The sequence below is a fragment of the Peromyscus californicus genome, unplaced genomic scaffold (assembly GCF_007827085.1).
Source record: "Peromyscus californicus insignis strain IS unplaced genomic scaffold, ASM782708v3 Scaffold_18__1_contigs__length_77618521, whole genome shotgun sequence".
Taxonomy (NCBI): Eukaryota; Metazoa; Chordata; class Mammalia; order Rodentia; family Cricetidae; genus Peromyscus; species Peromyscus californicus.
In genome coordinates this window covers 6,881,241-6,901,015 of record NW_026294480.1, presented here as the reverse complement: position 1 = coordinate 6,901,015, position 19,775 = coordinate 6,881,241, and the positions used below count along the sequence as shown (strand labels likewise).

The 19,775-nt window shown below is 37.7% G+C and overlaps 1 protein-coding gene across 5 annotated transcripts in view; it reads right to left on the bottom strand.

Annotated features, from left to right (window-relative positions):
- Positions 1-19,775, bottom strand: part of LOC128113366 (zinc finger protein 43-like) — a 153,682-nt gene that overhangs the window by 129,758 nt on the left and 4,149 nt on the right. For 2 of the 5 annotated variants that reach the window (XM_052742997.1, XM_052742998.1), the window contains exons 2-5: positions 11,793-11,919; positions 7,671-7,766; positions 3,569-5,161; positions 435-523 (exon numbers count right to left, since the gene is read on the bottom strand). In XM_052742997.1, coding sequence (XP_052598957.1) covers positions 501-523; positions 3,569-5,161; positions 7,671-7,766; positions 11,793-11,919 — 1,839 coding nt within the window. In that variant the 3' untranslated portion in view covers positions 435-500. Of the gene's footprint in view, positions 1-321; positions 524-2,539; positions 5,162-7,670; positions 7,767-11,792; positions 11,920-19,775 lie in introns of those variants that run through there. The other 3 variants (XM_052742994.1, XM_052742995.1, XM_052742996.1) reach the window with 2 other exon arrangements.

The window sequence follows — 19,775 nt, the reverse complement described above, 5'->3', positions numbered from 1 at the left end:
ATAGTAACATTAATTCTCTTGGAACTTCTTATAGTAACATTAATTCTCTTTCACCTGCCTAAGTTGAAAACTGAAGTCTACAGTGAAATTTTAAATTATTAGGGTTGTTATTATAAACATACATCACTGTAAACAGAATGACTCAATAAACCACAAGAGCCAGGAAGTCTATAAAGTGTGATCTCCTTTTCTGAGTACCTTGTAAAATAAGTGTCATGATGCATGGCTTATTCACATTTATAAGATGACAGCAATACCAAACAATATAATGAACGGTACATGCAGAGATGTGTCAGGAGTTCTTGCAAGGGGCTTCCTTACCTAAACTTGTTTTCTTGGGCAGCACAGATTTTCTTCTTAAGGACACATCCTACAAATAGGCTGTCTTCCGGGTAAAGCTTTGACTAATGGCTTTCTGGAAGTTCAGCAGGTACCTGTCCTCCAGTGGCAGCAAGGCCTTGGCTCTTGGGTGTTCTTAGCATATCCTCTTTCTTGTGTCTTCACTCTTTGGAACTCCATGCCCCTACAATTAAAAACCCAACACAAGTTCTTAGATCCTGGAGAGATACAGAGTCATCTGAGGGAGAAAAATCCTGGGGAACATAAATCTAGGTGGTTTTATAGTGATTAAATTAGATCTTTTTCTTTATGATATGACTCCATTGTTGTCTTCTTGATTTTTTTAAACCAATTTGGTTAAGTTGAAACATGTCAACCCAAGTTGAATATATTGACAAAAATATACCTGAAGAAGAGTGAGCAGAATGTAGGTAGTAAAAGAAAATGAAAGCCAGCTCCCTGAGATGATAGCTTCTTGTTCCCAGAAGACATTTTGAGGAAAAATGGTAGGAACACAGGACAGTAGGCATCTAAACAGGACCTACAGGAGAGAGGGAAGGACCCAAGGTCCCCATAAAATACCCAAGCCAGAGTCTGTTTATTGGGCTCCTCCCCTGCCCCGCAACAGCGCTGTTACTGTTGCTGTGTCTACGGCAGGATCTTCTTTCCTTACCGGATGTTCAGTTCTTTGCCCATTCCAAGCAATGAACTTGGCAATACCCTAGATAACTACCAGCATCCTCATTATGTTTGATTTATTTATTTAATAGACCTCAAACTGTATTTGGCCATTTCTTTTTTAAATGAATGAAAATGATTGGCACAACTTTAAACAGTTACCCCCTCATGAACACAGGCACAAGCATCTTTAAGAAAACACTACGCTAGCAGACCAAATGCAAGAATCTTTCAAACATATCACACAGCAGGATGGGGGTTCTCTACCATGAAGGGTTAATTTAAGTTAACTCACGGCATTAGTAGAATTAAGGTGAAAACCAAATGACTGTGCAAATAAGTGAAAAAAAGCACTGACAACGTTTAGCACACTTTCTTGACCAATGCTATCAGAAAATAAAGAGAGAAGAAAATTTTCCAATGTTTTATGATCACTTACATATTTAGAAAACTGCAGCTAACATCACAATCAATAGTAAAGAGATGTCACCTCTTCCTCAAGGACCTTATATAAGATGAGAATGGCCACTCTCTCTCCTTTTATTGCATAGAGTGCTGAAGTACTGTACTATCTAGTTTCCAAACAAACAAGGAATTAACTTTTATTTCAATAAGTCCCCTTTCTTCTTACAGCCTGCGTCTCAACTACCCAGGTTCTGTCAACCATCAATGATAAGCCGAATAAGTAGAAAAAGAAACCCACAAAGATTTATTCCATGTAGCCACATTACAAAAGGGAAAAAGAGATCCATTAATTTGCTAGTCATCTTCTGAATCCTAACGCAATGGCTGGGTTGAACTCGAAGACAAAAGGGACACATATCTAAGCAGTCCAGCCAAGACTGGTCCCCTGCCCAGCACAGGCACAGCCCATCTCTCCTGCAAGGTTAGTCTTTCCAGCAAAGCTATCAGACAAACTAAGTCTCAAAAAGGTAAGTGCCTCCTGCGCGTGCCCCAGGGCTTTTCTCCTCCCAGCAGGATCTTAGAGAAATTCTAACTTCTTGAAAGACAAGAGAGGAGAACAAGTGCTTCTTTTAGACTATATCTATTCCCACCAGCCAGGCCAGCCACAGTTATGTAAAAGCATGGACATATATATACATGGTGCTCCCATTCTCCTAATTCCTAAAGTTTATTTGGTTTTAAGAGTAGGATATTTCATGTAATAAATAACAAAACTTTAAGGGGATTTTGTAGGTCAAAAGGGTGGCACTTATATATAGTAAAATTTGATAAACAGTAATATAAATCAAGATTCAGAAAACTAGAACAAAATTATCCTCTAAAAACTCCTTCCTTCCTAATTACCACAAGAAGGGGATGAACCAATATGTAACATATGGTCTAATCTCCTCTAAATCATTAGAAAGACATTGGCATCTGGGATACAGTGACCAGTTATTCAAATAATTCTCAGCAATATACAACTGAATCCTGTCACTCACCTCCCTTAGTAATGTGGAATATGTTATTGGCTGTGACAGAATATATTACACAATAAAAACAGAGACACTACATTACAAACCATTCAAATTTGTTTATTTAAAGAAGTAAGCTTCACAGACAACCTCTATTTCATACCTACTATATGTTTTCTGTGGGAAGAACTAGACTGAAATCAATCAGGAACTAGTCTTGTTCTTTTAACCCAGTTTGAGAGTTGTGCTAACTTCTGTTTTCAAACATGAGGCTACGTAGTAAATATGGTTTCATTAGCAAGTTCATATCCTTACTGAGCTGTGTGCATGATTCTGACATCTGTGATGATTTATTTCTATCACATCAAATAATGTCCCATAATTTATAAGCAGTATTCACTTTATTTTTACATTATTCTATATATTCATAGGATTTACCATGTACAGTAATTCTCATATCCAGCAAGATCTGAGGTATGAGCTTCACTACACTCCTTATGTTTACCTCACTTGTTCTGGCATAACTACTTTGCTCACACATATTGGACAGAGGTCATTCGAAAGTCAGTAAGTGCTAAGATTTCCATGAAGCATGAATTCACTGATGAGGAGTGAACATTCATTAAAATCCCTGATATATTTTTAGGGCTCCCCAATACAAATCCTCTGCTATCAAGATAAGAAGAGCTAACAGACTTGCAACACTATTCGAACTTGTAGGGTTTCTTTCATGCGTGAATGTTTACACTTGAATATGTATAAAACACTTATTTGTAACCTTTTTTCCATTTTACTTTCCTACTACTGTGAGTTTGGGGGCTAAGAGTTGAACTATTATTAAAGGCCTTGCCACATTCCTTGAACTTCTAGGGTTTCAATTCCAGTATGAATTCGTTGATGTCGAATAAGGCTTGAGCTATTATTAAAGGCTTTATTACATTCTTTACATGTGTAGGGCTTCTCTCCTGTATGAATTCTTTGATGCTTTATAAGGGCTGAATGATTATTAAATGCTTTGTCACATTCCTTGCATTTGTAAGGTTTTTCTCCAGTATGAATTCTCTGGTGTTGAATGAAGGTTGAGTAAATACTAAAAGCTTTGCCACATTCTTCACATGTATAAGGTTTCTCACCAGTATGGATTCTCTGATGCTTCCTCAGGTATGAGGAACAGATAAAGGCCTGGCCACACTCTGCACATTTGTAGGGTTTTTCCCCGGTGTGAATTCTTTGGTGTAGAATAAGACATGAAGATTTAGCAAAGGCTTTGCCACAGTCTTTGCATGTATAGGGTTTCTCTCCAGTATGAAGTCTCTGATGATACTTAAAATAAGAAGAACACCGAAAGGCCTTGCCACATTCTTTGCACTTGTATGGTTTCTCTCCAGTATGAATTCTTTGGTGTACAAGAAGGCTTGAAGAATTAACAAAGGCTTTGCCACAGTCTTTGCATGTGTAGGGTTTCTCTCCAGTATGAAATCTCTGATGATTCCTAAGGTATGAAGAGGACCTAAAGGTTTTGTCACATTCTTTGCATGTGTAAGATTTCCCCCCAGTATGAAATCTCTGGTGATATTTAAGGTATGAAGAACAGCTAAAGGCTTTACCACATTCTTTGCATTCATAGAGTTTCTCAATAGTATGAATCTTCTGATGCTTATGTAGGTATGATGAACAGATAAACGTCTGGCCACACTCTTCACATTTATAAGGTTTCTCTCCACTGTGAATTCTTCCATGTTGGTTAAGGTGTGAAGAACAGTTAAAGGCTTTCCCACATTCTTTGCATTTGTAGGGTTTCTCTCCAGTGTGAATTCTCTGGTGCTGAGAAAGTGATGAGCGAAAAATAAAAGCTTTGCCACAATCTGCACATTTGAAGGGTTTTTCTCCAGTATGAATCTTGTGGTGTCGAGAGAGGGCCGAGCAATTATAAAAGGCTTTGCCACATTCTTCACACTTGAAGGGTTTCTCTCCACTATGGATTCTTTGGTGTTGAGTAAGAGCTGAACAATTATTAAAGGCTTTGCCGCATTCCTCACATATGTAGCGTTTCTCACCAGTGTGAATTCTACGGTGTTGGTTAAGACTTGAAGAACAGTTAAAAGCTTTGTCACATTCTTTACATTTGTAGGGTTTCTTTCCAGTATGAATAATTCGGTGCTGTTTAAGATGTGAAGAACAGTTAAAGGCTTTGCCGCATTCTTCACATTTGTAGGGTTTCTCTCCAGTATGAATTCTCTGATGTTGAGAAAGTGATGTGGGAAAATTGAAGGTCTTGCCACAAGCTGCACATCTGTAGGGTCTCTCTCCAGTGTGAATTCTTTGGTGTCGTGTACGGGCTGAGCAATTATTAAAGGCTTTGCCACATTCTTCACACTTGTATGGTCTTTCTCCAGTATGAATTCTTTGGTGCTGAGTGAGAGCTGAAGAATTATTAAAGGCTTTGCCACACTGACATTTGTAGGGTTTCTCTCCAGTATGAATTCTGTGGTGTTGGTTAAGGCTTGAAGAGCATGTAAAACCTTTGCCACATTCTTTGCATTTGTAGGGTTTCTCTCCAGTATGAATTCTATGGTGTTTATAAAGTGTTGAGCGAACATTAAAGGCCTTGCCACATTCACCACATTTGTAAAGTTTTTCTCCAGGGTGAGCTTTATGGTGTTGAATAAGAAGTGAATTCCAAGGAAAGGTCTTGCCACATTCTTTAAATTTATAAGGTTTTATTTCTGTTGAGTAAAGGTGGAAGTATTAGTAAAAGATTAATGACATAGTTATAATTATAAAGCTTATCTTTCATATGGATCCTTATATCCATAGATATAGTTCTAAGTGCAATTTATTCTCGTATTAATGGGAAAATAGACATGACTCCATAACTGTATTTACTATAGCATTATTCAAAAAATATAGTAAGTGAAACAACACAAACTTCCACTGAAAAACAATGGAACATATTCAAAATTTTAAATGTACTCAATGAAATGGCTCTGTGGATAAAGGTACCTGATTTCCAGGGACCTACGTAGTGGAAGGAATGAACTGAATCCTGCACGTTGTCTTCTGTCCTTCATATGAATCAGAAGTCCTTAGTAGACACACACACACACACACACACACACACACACACATTTAAGGTAAGCAATAATGAAATATTTATGATAAGGAAAACTCTTAAGGGCAGTATGCAAAATGAAATATGCCCATTACATAAGATAGATATTATCTGATTAGAAATACATGAAAATTCTAAAATAGAAAATATCATAGAATACCTATTTAAATGGTGAACTAGATGGAATGGACAAAAAAATTACACAATTATTTTCCTATGTTTTTTGTTCCAAAAGCTTTACTATTTCTGAAAGGTTTGTGACATAATGATTTGAATGTATTGAACAATGCCCCAAATATTTAAGACAGTAAATTTCATGTTATATATTTTTTGATCTCAGTTAAAATAAAGGCTATTAAATGATTTTTAAGATGTTCAAGTTTACCTTTAAATACAGAGTTTCAGGAGAGGCAACATATTTATCAATTGTTTATGAAATTTTAGTAACTTCTAGAAATATTCATTTAGCAAGATAAAACAACTATTAAGTAACCAATGACGAAATAAATACACATAGCATGAAAATATAGAACTAGTATTTAATACATGAAAAAAAAGAACATCAACTTTATTTGGAACTAGGCACATGACTTGTAGACACTTTAATATCTTACATTACCCTAAAGAGCCACTGCTAAAAACTGTCATCCAATCATAATGTAAGCTATATCGAAGAAGATTAGCAACAGATATGAGGGAGCCTATACAAAAATAAAACACAGAAAATACAATTGCAAGTTCAGAAAAATTCTGAAAGAATATTGGTAGGCTACTAAAAATACTTGTCTACCTGAAAGTGCTTATCTAACTATTCTTTATCAATAAAAACTCAGGAGTCAGATATCAGGGTAAGAACCTGAATGATCAGAGAGACAGCAGAGCAGCGACCAGCGATGACCTACATACCTGCCCACCTACCCCCTGTCTCTCTGTCTCTCTCTGTGTCTCTGTCTCTGTCTCTCTCTCTCTCTCTCTCTCTCTCTCTCTCTCTCTCTCTCTCTCTCTCTCTCTCTCTCTCCTCCCTTGACCCCAAAAGGGCAGAGATGCTCTCTAAGCCCTGCCCTACTGCTTCCTGCATCTGTCTCTCTATCTGCTCTCAGTCCTCTAAAACCTCTATGGCTAATTTTGTCTGCTAACAGCTATCTCTGCCCTCTTATTCAAAGCAAACTGTACTGGCAGTCTTGAGAACATCAGAATATGATCAAAATATCCCACAACATCTCCTCCTTTTATGTAATGAGTCTTTCTCTGTCCTGCCAGCTTTCAAATAATGTCACAGAGAATTCTTATTAATTATGAAAGCTTGGTCTATAGATTAGGCTTGTTTCTAACTAGTTCTTATAACTTAAATTAACCCATTTATAGTAATCTACATTCTGCTATGTGGCTCATAAGTGTTACCTCCTCCTGCACATCTTTCTTGCTCTGTGTCTCCTGGCATCTCTGCCTTTCTTGTTCCCAGAGTCTTCTCTGTCCATGGAAGTCCTGTCTACACCTCCTGCCTAGCTATTGGCCATTCAGCTCTTTATTATACCAATCACAGCAATACATCTTCACACAGTGTATAAATATTCTGCAAGATTTATCTGTGTGTAACTGTTTTGCTATCATGTACCACAAAAACAATGTATCATAAATTATAAATCATTGACAATCAGTTTATGGCTAAAAAATTCACAGAAATACACTATAATAATTTATAAAGAAGTCTGATGGAACAACTTTAAATACTGAGCATGCAAATGTAATTAGAGAAATTATTTGTGGTGACACTGTGCTATAAAGGCTTGACATATAAGTCTTAGAACTGTATACAAGTTTCTGAGGCACGGAAAGCAATGGCAAGTCTATAGTGATCTAGACCCTCACCTGCAGAAGGCCAGACTAAAGTCACTGTAGATGCATGCAGACATCACTAGAGAGGAAGGACAGGTTTGAGGAAATAAAAGTATGACAAACATCTGTCAGAAAATATCCTACTTCGAGGGGTAACAAGTGGAACATTCTGAATCACCACTTTCCCTGAAACAGAATCTCTAGTCCATCCGGCTTTTGATACCTGCCTTTCTGTGGCTTCTCTGGACCTTTCATTTGTGTGTTCTGATCTATGCAATCCCACATACCTGGGTATACAGCAGCTGGTGCTGGTCCCTTCACATTCCACGGCTCTTTTCTTTGCTCGAGAAATGTCACCAAATATGGCTTAGAAAAAGCTAGACCTGTTAGGAGGAAAGATAAATGTGAGGATTGTATGTTGTTCTCTAGAACTGACATTTATATATCACTATTATATTTATAAGAAAAGAGGAAATAGAATAACAGATGGCAGAAAATAATTTCTTTAAATGTTTCCTGATAGATATATTCAATACTTCGAGCTTTACCTCAAGAAAAAATTTTTAAGCTGCTGGGTAAAATATTTTACTTTAAGATATATGTGTCATATTTCATGTCTCTCAATTTATAAAATTCCAAATAGAAGGAAGGAGTCACACTACCAAAACAACAAGGTTGGAAACACAAGAACTGTAATTAACTTCATCAGCTACACCTACAACTCCCTTAAGTTTTCCTTAAGAGCAGGAATCTGACTTTGTGAATGGAGTTTGAAGGCTTCCTACTCTAGTTTATGGAATAATGAGAAATATGACTCTTAGTTCTCCCTTAAAAGTTTGGTAGAAATCTGAAGTAAATCCATTTGAATGTGGGCTCTTTGAAGTTGGGAGTTTTTTGTTTTATTTATTTTTTAATTAGTTGTAGCTCAAATCCTAATTGGTCTTAATAAAAACCCAGAGCCAGATATGGGGATAAATGCTGAAAGATCAGAGAAGCAGAGCAGCCAGCCACTAGAGTTCTTAACTCTACCAAATCCTCAGCCTGAAAGAGCCTCTGCTCCTGTCTCCTCCCGCCTTACATTCCTCTCTCCACCTAGCCATATCACTTCCTGTCTCCATCTCCCAAGTACTGGGATCAAAGGTGTGTGCCATAATTGCCTGGCTCTATTTCTCTTTTAGACTGGATTAATCTTGTGTAGCTCAGGATGACATTGAACTCACAGAGATCTGTCTGCCTCTGCCTCCTGAGTGCTGGGATTAAAGGTGTGTGCCACCACTGCCTGACCTCTGTGGCTAACTAGTGGCTGGCTTTGCTCTCTGATCTTTAGGCAAGCTTTATTTATTAGATCATACACAAAATGTCACCACAATTACTACTTCAATTTCATTGTCTGTTGTACATATGCTTAAATTATTTATCTTACATTGCCTTAATTTTGTTAGTACATACTATCCTGATATCAAAACCAGACAAAAGCACAACAAATAAAAGAAGAGAAAAGAATAGGAAGAGAAAATGATAGCCCACTATCTCTGATGAACATAGATGTAAAATTTCTCAATACTTGCAAAACCACATCATAATCATCATCATCATCAACATCATCATCATCCGAACTTCATCCCTCATATGCAGGGACAGTTCAACATACATAAATTTATTGCATTAAACAGACTCAAAGACAGAAATTATATAACTATCCCATTTGCAGATTAAAAAAAAGTACATCCATTTGCAGATAATTGGACTCTCTATATGAAAGACCCAAAGGACTCCATGAGAATACAAGCAGAGCTGAAAAACACTTTCAGCAAAATGGCAGGATGCAAATATCAACCAAAATCAGTGTCTTCCTATACAGCAAAAACAAACATATGGAGGAAGAAATTACTCACCAAACCTATCCCCGATCCCCCCCCCCAAAAAAAGAAAAGAGGATACATTGGAATAAACCTAACCCAGGGAATAAAAGACTTCCACAATGAAAAGTTTAAATCACTAAAGAATAGAAACCAAAGGAAAAAAATAAAAAGAAATTGAATACTGGAGGATGGAAAAACTCCTATGCTTATGGATTAGTAGACTTAATATTGTAATGACATTTTACAATATGCACAATAATGTCAAACTGACTTCTAAATATTTGTATTTATACATAGATTTCTGCTGTTCTCAATGCAGCTGTGGCTTGCAGCTGGTAATAGCTGATGTAGAGACTTATAACTGACCAAAGTATCCAGAAGCTATACACGTGGCAGGAAATATCGAGAATAACAAACTTCAATGAAGCAAACATCAGGAAAACAAACAATCCAATCAAATAATGGACTCTGAAGCTGAACAGTGATCTCAAAAATGACAAACCCACAGCTGATACTTTTACAAGTCACTGTCATCTTTAGCCATCAGCAAAATGAAGATTAAAACTACTTTGAGATTCCATCTCACCTGAATTGAGAAGGCTATCATTAAGAAAACAAATGATGACAAATTTTGGCAAGTATGTATAAAAAACACACACACTTTAAATTATGGTGGGAGTATAAACTGGTGCAGTGCAGCCATTATGGAAATCAAAGCAGAGGATTCTCAAAAAGCTGAAAGTAAAACTTCCTAACTACCACATGACCCAGCTACATCACTCTTGGACATATACTCAAAAGATTCCATCTCTTACCACAGAGATACTTGCATATCCATGGTCATTGCAGCTCCATTCACAACAGCTAGGAAATTAAATCCACTTACATATCCAAAGAATGACGAGTGAAGGGTGAAAATGTGTTCTATACACACACAACAGAATTGTATTCAGGTACAAAGAAACATGAAACTGTGCAATGGATAAGTGAGGTAAATGAGAGTCATAAAGACAAATGTCAAACATTCCCTCTCATGTGTGGACCTTAGCTTTGAATTTCAGGTTTCTGTGTTTCCTGTGGAGTACCTATAGCAGACTGGAAGGTAGAGAAGGGCCACTGAAGAGGGACTGTCTGAACAGAAGATAGTGGGATAGTATAAATGGTATGAAAGTAGAGTTAGGCATTACTGGGGGTGGAGAGATTGAAGTGGACATGGATGTGCAGGTGGGGATGTCCAGTATCTGGAGGAGAGGATTAGCTAAGAGTAAGGATTTAAAAAAGCCACACAGAATATTATTACTCTGTAAATTAATTTAAATTATAATTTAAAGGTTTAAAGGAATGTACCCTGCATGGGTGGATAGATACTATTGCTCAAAAGACATAGGGTTTTTGTTGTTGTTGTTGTTGTTTTTTAAGTGCCATCCATCACACGGGTAGAATACCTCCTTATGAATTTTAGCTCAGGGTGTGCCAGAGACCACCAAAGCACTGCAAACTTGTCCATTCCTCTTGGTTGCCTGACAGACTAGACCATAGGACCCAATCACTGAAGACATCACATACTCCAGTTGCAGGACATAGATACATCGAGTTTTAACAGAGCTGGAGCCTTTCTTTGGGCCAGCCAGATTTCACAGAGTCGGAGGTAATGTGAAGTCTTCTTGGATAGAAAAGTCAGCATCTGTGAACTCTGAAAACTATAATACTGTTGTGGAATATTCCTTTATACAGTGTGAAGATGTGTCACTCTGATTGGTTTAATAAAGAGCTGAATGGCCATTAGATAGGCAGGAAGAGGTTAGGCGGGATTTCTGGGACAGAGAGATCTCTGGGAAGAAGAAGAAAGGCAGAAACGCCAGGAGATGCAGAGCAAGGAGGACGGGTAATATGGAGATAAGGCAATAAAAGCATGAGGCCGAAAGTAAGTTACTAGAAATGGGTTAATTTAAGTTATAGGAGCTAGTTAGAAAAAAGCCTAAGTTATCTGCTGAGCTTTCATAAATAATAATAAGTCTCCATGTCATTATTGGGGAGCAGATGTCCCAACCAAAAAACAATCCACCCACAAAATACCAACCTACTGGGAAAGATGTGTCCACTGACATAGATGTGGCATGACTATTACGTGTAAGGAATCACTCATGCCTGGTACTGTAGAACTAGCTAAAAGCTAGCCATGCTTAAGTAAATAACCCCTTACTCACACTCATGCTGCCAACTTTAACCAAATGCAGTGGGCCAGAGGGAAAAATACATGGAAGTAGGACAAGATTTCATGGGGTGAAAACAGGGGTCTGCGGAAAGGGTCAGAGGACAAAGGTGGGCATGGCCAATATACATGTGGAAATGCACATGTACATGCATGTGTACATTACAATGTACATTACACATGTACATGCATGTGTAAAATTGTGGAATAATTGTTATAATGCAAAAATCTGAAGCTCATTGTTGGAAAGCATAAGTTCCCATGAGATATTCTACCAATAGAGGAAGTTACACGTTTAAAGAGAATTAAGAATTCACTATGGAAGTGATCCTCACCCAGGAACACAAGGTTGCTGTAATTCTCCAGCATCACATCCCTGTACAGATTCCACTGAGCAAGGTCCAGGCATTCACACTCCTCTGCAGAGAAATCAATGGCCACATCCCTGAAGGAGAGCAGTCCCTGAAATAAAAATAAATGAACAGTATATGTTAATTTAGTTAAGTAGTATAATCGAGAGCTCAATATCAATATATAAATAATATGTGGTTAGAAACAGAATTTTTAATTTTAAGAAAGATGAAAGAGTAGTAGGATAGCGAATGAGATATTTTTATATAATATCTTATACATTACCCATCTTCAAGGGAAGACAATGGCATATGCCCTAACAAACCCATCTGAATATTATACTTCATGATATACAAAACAACATGAATACAGTATGAATTTCATGTACTGTCCTGATGTGGTACACATTTCTCACAGGAGAGAGTCACACTGAGTTAGAGTGACACTTCTCAACTGTTACACATGAAATGAAATGAAAATGCAGATTCTGAGGCGGTAGCTCCTGGAGAAGGACTGAGTCTCTAAACATGTACCCACTTCAGTGCTGAGGCAAAGGACAGCTCACCAGAGACACTTGTCTGAGTATGCAAGGGGGCACAATAAGGGAAGAATTCATAGATAAAAGGGAACTGGAGATTTTTAACAAATTTATATTTGAAAAATAAAAGTACAATGCTTTCTAAATATTAAAATACATTAGATGACATTTTAAAGTTTTCTTTTATTTCATTTATCTTCTCCCCTTTCTCACCCTGCCTGGTTTAGATAAATATTCATGTATTTGTTGGAGAGATGTGAAAAGGCTCAGAGGGCACTGGACAGAAGTCTCTGCATCCTTCATAGCTAACAAGTCACCTGTCTCCCACTCAGAAGAGAACCTAAGGTTAAACTGAAGTGTAGTTAGACCCAGATACATAGAATCTGGAGCTGATTGTGAGGAGAACCTGATCCATGGGTTGTTCTGAATCAACAACAAGATCACATCATCTCAGAGTATCCACTGTGTCATCCACAACTCCCAGTACCCCAGTTACAAAAATAGAATGTATAACTGAGAGACTATAAGGTACAGTGTTTACCTTTATGGAATCCACCTCAATCATGCTTTTTGGAAATATTTCTGTTTCATGTTGTGCTGATGAAGACACTGTGCTGTTTATGTACATAGGACTAGAAATTACTGAACAGATGTGTTCAGCATGGCAAACTGTGGAGGTTTGAATGAAAATGGTCCCTAAAGGTTCTTACATCTGAATACCTGGCCCCCAGTTGGTGGAACTGTTTGGGAAGGATCGGGAGGTGTGGCCTTGTTAAATGAGGTGTGTAACTAAGGGTGGGCTTTGAGGTTTGAAAAGACTCATGCCATTTCCAGTGTCGTCGTACACACACACACACACACACACACACACACACACACACACACACACACTTATCTCTGCCTCTAGATTGTGTCTCAAGATGTTGCTCTCAGCTACTGTTCCAGCACCACATCTGCCTGTCTGTTCCATGCTCACTGCCATGAGGATCATGGACCTTCTGAAACTGTAAGCTTCAAATAAACTCTTCTATAAGTTGCCATGGTCATGGTGTCTTATCACAGCAATAGAAAATAACTAAGACAAACTCATAGATAGCTGTGTTACAGAAGACAGAACAAATGTGATCTGAGTCAGGCCAGGTGTTCTAGCTCTAGCCCACATTCTCATCTCTGTTGCTCACAACAGACTGTACACCCACTTCCCTAATGTACAGTGCCACTTCTGCCTACGTTTCCTTCCATGTTTTGTTGCCTGGGCTTGAATTGTTTTTTTTCTTTTTCATTTTTAGAGTACCATACAAAAATAATAGGTTTTATCATAGCATCCTCCTATATAAGGCTATATTCTTTCTTTGAATTCATATTACTCCCCAACAGTCTTTAGTAATATATATATATATATATATATATATATATATATATATATATATAGAGAGAGAGAGAGAGAGAGAGAGAGAGAGAGAGAGAGAGAGAAAGAGAGAGAGAGACTTTACTTTTCTTATTCTAAAAACTGAGCAGCTTCAGGTACATAACAAAGTTAAGCAGAAAGTGCACAAACTCCTATACATGCATCCATAGCTTATGTCACTCACTAGTCTCCATCAGAGTGGTAGAGGGATGCATTTGCTACAATGGCAAACCTACATATTGACATGCGCAGAAGTCGTCCAGAATAACCCCTCTTCCTTTACAGCTAGTCCCCCTTCTTTCCCCAGGTAGTCCCCATTTCTCCTTTCATATTACATATATTCCATCCGTTGTATATATTAACCACATTTCCTTTGTCCAGGTGTCTGTTAATGGGCCTCCATGCTGGCTTCACACAGCAGTCAATGATAATGGTGCAGCTATAAACATGGGGGGGGGGGGGGGCAAGTATTGCTCCAGGACACTGTCTTAAAATCCTCAGGTACATAGGAAAGTGGCATAACTAAGTCATTTGATTCTCCCATTTTCAGTATTTTGACAAACTTCCGTACTGAGTTCTGTTGTTGCTACCTGTGTTTACATAGCAACCAGCAGTAAATAAGATTTCCTCTTTCCCCACACATCTTTGTGAATACATGTTGCCATTCATTTACTCAATCATGCTGACTGGGGTGAGAGGGAATCTTAAAGTAGTTTTAATCTGCATTTCACTGATGATTAAAAATGCTGAACTTTTTTTTAAGTTATTTCTTGGTCATTTGCATTTCTGTTGTATATTTTGTTTGTGTTCTGACAAATAAAGCTTGCCTGGAGATCAGAGGGTAGAGCTAGTCACTAGTTAACCATACAGGCCAGGCAGTGGTAGCATGCAACTTTAAACCAGCACTAGGGAGGTGGATGCAGGAATATAAGGCTGGTGGAGACAGGATCTCAAGCCCCATTTGGTCTAAGGATTTGTAGAGGTAAAAAGTTTCTAGTGGCTGCTGCTCTGCTTCTCTGATCTTTCAGCTTTCACCCTCGATATCTGACTCTGGGTTTTTATTGTTAAGACTAATTAGGATAGTGAATCATCTGCTGCCGAACTGCTAAGACAAAAGCTCTAGAAATATTTACTGCTGAAGAGAGCAAAACAGGTGACTGATAATATGCAAACCTTAGAAAAACTTACTAAAACAGATAATAGAGATACTCAGACACAGACTGGGGAATTTAAAGAAAACACAATCTCACCATTACACTTTAAAATTAGACAGGCACAGCCCAAGGTTTTCAAACAACCTTAATTTATCCAGTCACCTTATGGGAACAACTGCCAAATGACAGGTATCCCCAAGGCTGTGTAAGAGCTGACTGAACTCCTGCGAAAATTTTAGATTTGAGGAGACATAAGGAAGTGATAGTCTCATTTAGCATGCATATTATCTTTTGTGAAGCAGATGTTAAATTCATGGTCAACTAGTAACAGAATTGTCCCACAAGACTAGAAAGACTTGGTTACACCAGTATTGGAGCCTGGTCCTCAATTGTAGTGGAGGACCTGGTGGAAAGATGAGGCTAGGACCACTGAACAACAAAGTAGGGCTAGAGGTATTGAAATTTCCCAAGATGAACTTCTTGGAGAAGGCGATTATGTTGATGTACAAAGACAGTCTCTATATGATGACCACACTCTGGCTCTATGCTGTGCAGCAGCTTTGAATGCTTAGGACAGAACTGAAGAAATCAGAAAGAAGTGAGTTATTTATTAAAGTTATACAGGGCCCAAAAGAAATCTTCACTTATTTTTTTTACAAAGATTAACTTCAGCTGTAAATAGAATGATACCAAATTCAGAAGCTAGATAAATAATAATCTTTTTGGCTTTTGAAAATGCTAATTCACAATGCAAAAGGGTAATTAGGACTTTAAAGGCAAGATCAGCACCCATAGATGAACAGATTAGAAAACTAACTTATAAGACTCACAAATGCTTATCATTTTATCAGATATAACTTGCCAAAAGGGAAACTCCCCAAAGTTACCCTTGGGACAGGGTTATGTTTTTTTTTCTTTCCAGGAGAATGAAGGCATCCAGCTAAGGAATCTGAACAAAGGAGTCATCTGAAGAAAACGGATGAATCATCCAGAGAAAATGTCCCAAGAAAAAGAATAAATTGGCCTATTGGTGTTGTAGAATATTATTTTAAGGTGTTTACTTTTGTTTATGCCACATTTGTTTAACTCTGTGAAGCTGTGTTACTGTTCCTGTCTAAAACACCTGATGGTCTAATAAAAAGCTGAACAGCCAATAACAAGGTAGGAGAAAGGATAGGCAGGGCTGGCAGGCAGAGAGAATATATAGAGGGAGGAATCTGGGAGGAGGCATCTAGGAGCCAGAGAAGGAGGAGGACATCAGAGGCTAGCCACCCAGCTACACAGCAAGCCACAGAGTAAGAGTAAGATTTACAGAAGTAATAGAACAGGAAAAGCCCAGAGGCAAAAGGTAGACTGGATAAGTTAAGCTAAGAAAACCTGGCTAGAAACTAAGCTGAGCTAAAGCCAGGCATTAATAATTAAGAATAAGCTTTCAAGTGATTTACTTGGGAGCTGGGTGGTGGGCTCCATAAAAGAGCCAAAAAACAACCAACAACATATTGGTATATCACATTTCCAACAGGATAAAATTTCATAAATCTTCCCAAATGTTTGTTTCTGCTGTTCTCTACAGATACATAATGCAAATGTTCTTTTTGTAGTCCCGGTTCAATTAAAAATTAAAACTGGGTTTAGAGTTGGAGTGTGGCTCTCTCCTTCGCTAAACCCACGCATATTGTTCAAGAAAATTCAGAGTCTCTGTTTCATATCAGAAGAGTCACCTGGTATGGCACAGAAGAAAACCAAAATCAAGGGACTATTATTGTCACAGATCTTTTAACCCTCAAATTTATTTTGACTTTTTGAAACTTTCCTTCAGGTATATTAATATCTTAAAAGTTAAACTTTCTCTTTTGACATTAATGATGTTTAAGTTTTCTAGAGTGAATGATAAACTTTCCTAACAGCAATCTCTGGAGTCTCCAAAAAGATGATGGAGCTCCACAATGACAATTCCACCTGGACTATGATCACACCATTAAGCGGACAAACACCACCTAAAGATTGGCTTTGGACTACAAACTGCTCAAGGCAGTTTCAAGGTAGGCTGGCTGAGATGAACCGGCTTCACAGACTTATTATTCTAGCCAGGACTTGAGACAAGCGCTGCACTTTCCCATCACACAGAGACTGGACAACAAATGACACAGCTAGCTCCCCCAGGACTTGAAAACTATCCCAATTCTTCTCCAGGGTCCCCTAAAGATGCTGTTGCCCCCAAACAGCAAGAAGTAAATTTAAGAATATGATACCCAAGAGGGGGAGTGTGTGGTTTTTGGTCATTTACTGGGTTACGGATATTTGTCATCGCTTAGGGTGGCTGGTTACAAGTTGTTACTGGTAATGGTCAGGGAAAAAAGCTGAACAAAGATTAGATTCAGGGATCTTGTTCTAAAGAGAAAATGGTGGGGACACAGAAATAGGATAAAAAGGTAGATTATTGAATCTACTTTTTAAAAGCAACTACTCATTTTAAATATTCTACATTGGCTTGGATTTTTGTGTATTGATAAAAATTTGACATTTTTGTTAATATAGATATGTTATAGAAATGCTAATATAAAAAGGTAATTATTGAAACTACTTTTAAACCAAAAAGGCAACTACTAGCTTTAAATATTTTACATTGGCTTGAATTTTTGTATATCAATACAAATTTAAGGTTAATTTTTTAGAACATACTGTGTAGATGTTTCTACTCTTTTTTTTTTTTTTGGTTTTTTGAGACAGGGTTTCTCTGTGTAGCTTTGAGCCTTTCCTGGAACTCACTTTGGAGACCAGGCTGGCCTCAAACTCACAGAGATCCGCCTGCCTCTGCCTCCCAAGTGCTGGGATTAAAGGTGTGCGCCACCACCACCGGGCAGATGTTTCTACTCTTGTTCAAGGTATTGTATCTATATAGCTCATCTAACAATGTTATGTAAACTTCTAGTCTTTGAAAGTTTATTATTAAAAACTATTTAGGATAATAGAGAAATGCAGGTTAGTAGTTAGCCACCTATTACAATCAAACTTGTAATCATGTTAGATATGTTTTCAAGGTCAAACAGATATATTTTAGATAGGCAAGTGATCTTCAAACACTTCTGAGATTTATAGAATATGACATTTAAGATGTTTTAATAACATAAGGTTCTTTATTTTTATATGATAATGAGGCATGACTGCTCCTGGCAGCACCAATCTACTTCAAAGATAATGGGCACTGAAGAAATTCCATACAGAGTTTACTTTCCTTGTGGCAAAAGTTAGCCATTGGGCAAGAAACTGCCCTTGCCTCAACTGCTGACAGTATGCTGTCCAAATTGGATAAACAGGACAGAAAAGAGACTGCAGAACTTTGCCAAGACATGATGGGATAGTCCTTCAAAAATCCTGCTTCACAGATTCTAGGCCTGTAGGCCAAAGACGGATGACCCAATGCTGCAGTGGAACCCTGGGTGACTGTCTAGGCAGCAAGGTTGTTTCTGTCATTTCTTATTTTTGGAAGTTGTTTGCTCTACACTTCCTGCTTACTCAGGTAATATTATATCTATCTCAGAACCCTGATGGAGTTGAAGACTAGACAGTTATAGTCACAGTTTTCCCTGTTACCAAACTCAGAAAAGAAACTCACAAAAGAGGTGTAAAGTGTAAGGTTGAGAGACATCAAAAGATAGTTTTGGGTTGGTAATGCAAGTTAGGATAAAAAGTGAATTAGGTACAACAATTTGGACTCACCAAGACAGTATAGATAATGGGGTATTTTCTCTGAATTTGTCAAATACTAATGGACTAGACATTGTTAATGTAATTATTGCCTGTATATATTTGTATACAGTTATTGTACAGTTTTTCTATGTTAGTTAAAACCTTTACTTTTTAGTTAGACAAAAAAGGGGGAAATGTTGTATGATATTTTGTTTGTGTTCTGACAAATAAAGCTTGCCTGGAGATCAGAGGGCAGAGCTAGCCACTAGTTAACCATAGAGGCCAGGTGGTGGTGGCACACACCTTTAATCCCAGCACGAGGGAGGTGGAGAGAAGAATATAAAGTGGGTGGAGACAGGATCTCGACCACCTCCATTCAATGGATTTGTAGAGGTAAGAAGTTTCTAGTGGCTGTTACTCTGCTTCTCTAATCTTTCAGCTTTAACCTTCAATATCTGACTCCAGGTTTTTATTGTTAAGATTCAGTAGGATCATGCATCACATTTGTCCTTTTGAAAACTGTCTGTTTATTGGACAATTTATTGATTGAATGGTTTAGTTTTGGCCTGCTTAATTTCTGCATTACTTTTTATGTATTTAGTCTTAGTACCCCATCTGATATGTCACCAGCAATGATTTTTTTCCATTGTGTAGGCTGTCTCTTCATTACAGTTAAGACATTTATTTTCATATATCATAACCGTCCATTCAAGGGAATATTTCCTATGCTATTCTATATGTAAAATCCAGTTTTCTTACAGTAGCTGTAAAGACGTTGTCTTTTTCCCAGTATATGTTTCTGATAGTATATGTCAAAAATTAAGTGGGTAAGCTGTGTGGTGGTGGTGGTGCATGCCTTTAATCCCAGCACTCGGGAGGCAGAGGCAAGCAGATCTCTGTGAGTTTGAGGCTAGCATGGCCTACAGAATGAGTTCCAGGACAGCCACACAGTGAAACTGTCTCAAAAAAAAATTAAATGGTTTAAATATAGGTTTATTTCTGGGTCTTCTTTCTTTTTCCATTGGTTTACACGCATCTGTGTTTGTGCAGAACCATGATGGTTCTGTTATGTGGTTCTGTAATATAATTTGAGATCAGGTATTGTAATATTTCCAGAATTGCTCTTCCTGCTAAATACTCCTTTGACTATTTGGTTTTTCATTTGCTTTTATATTTC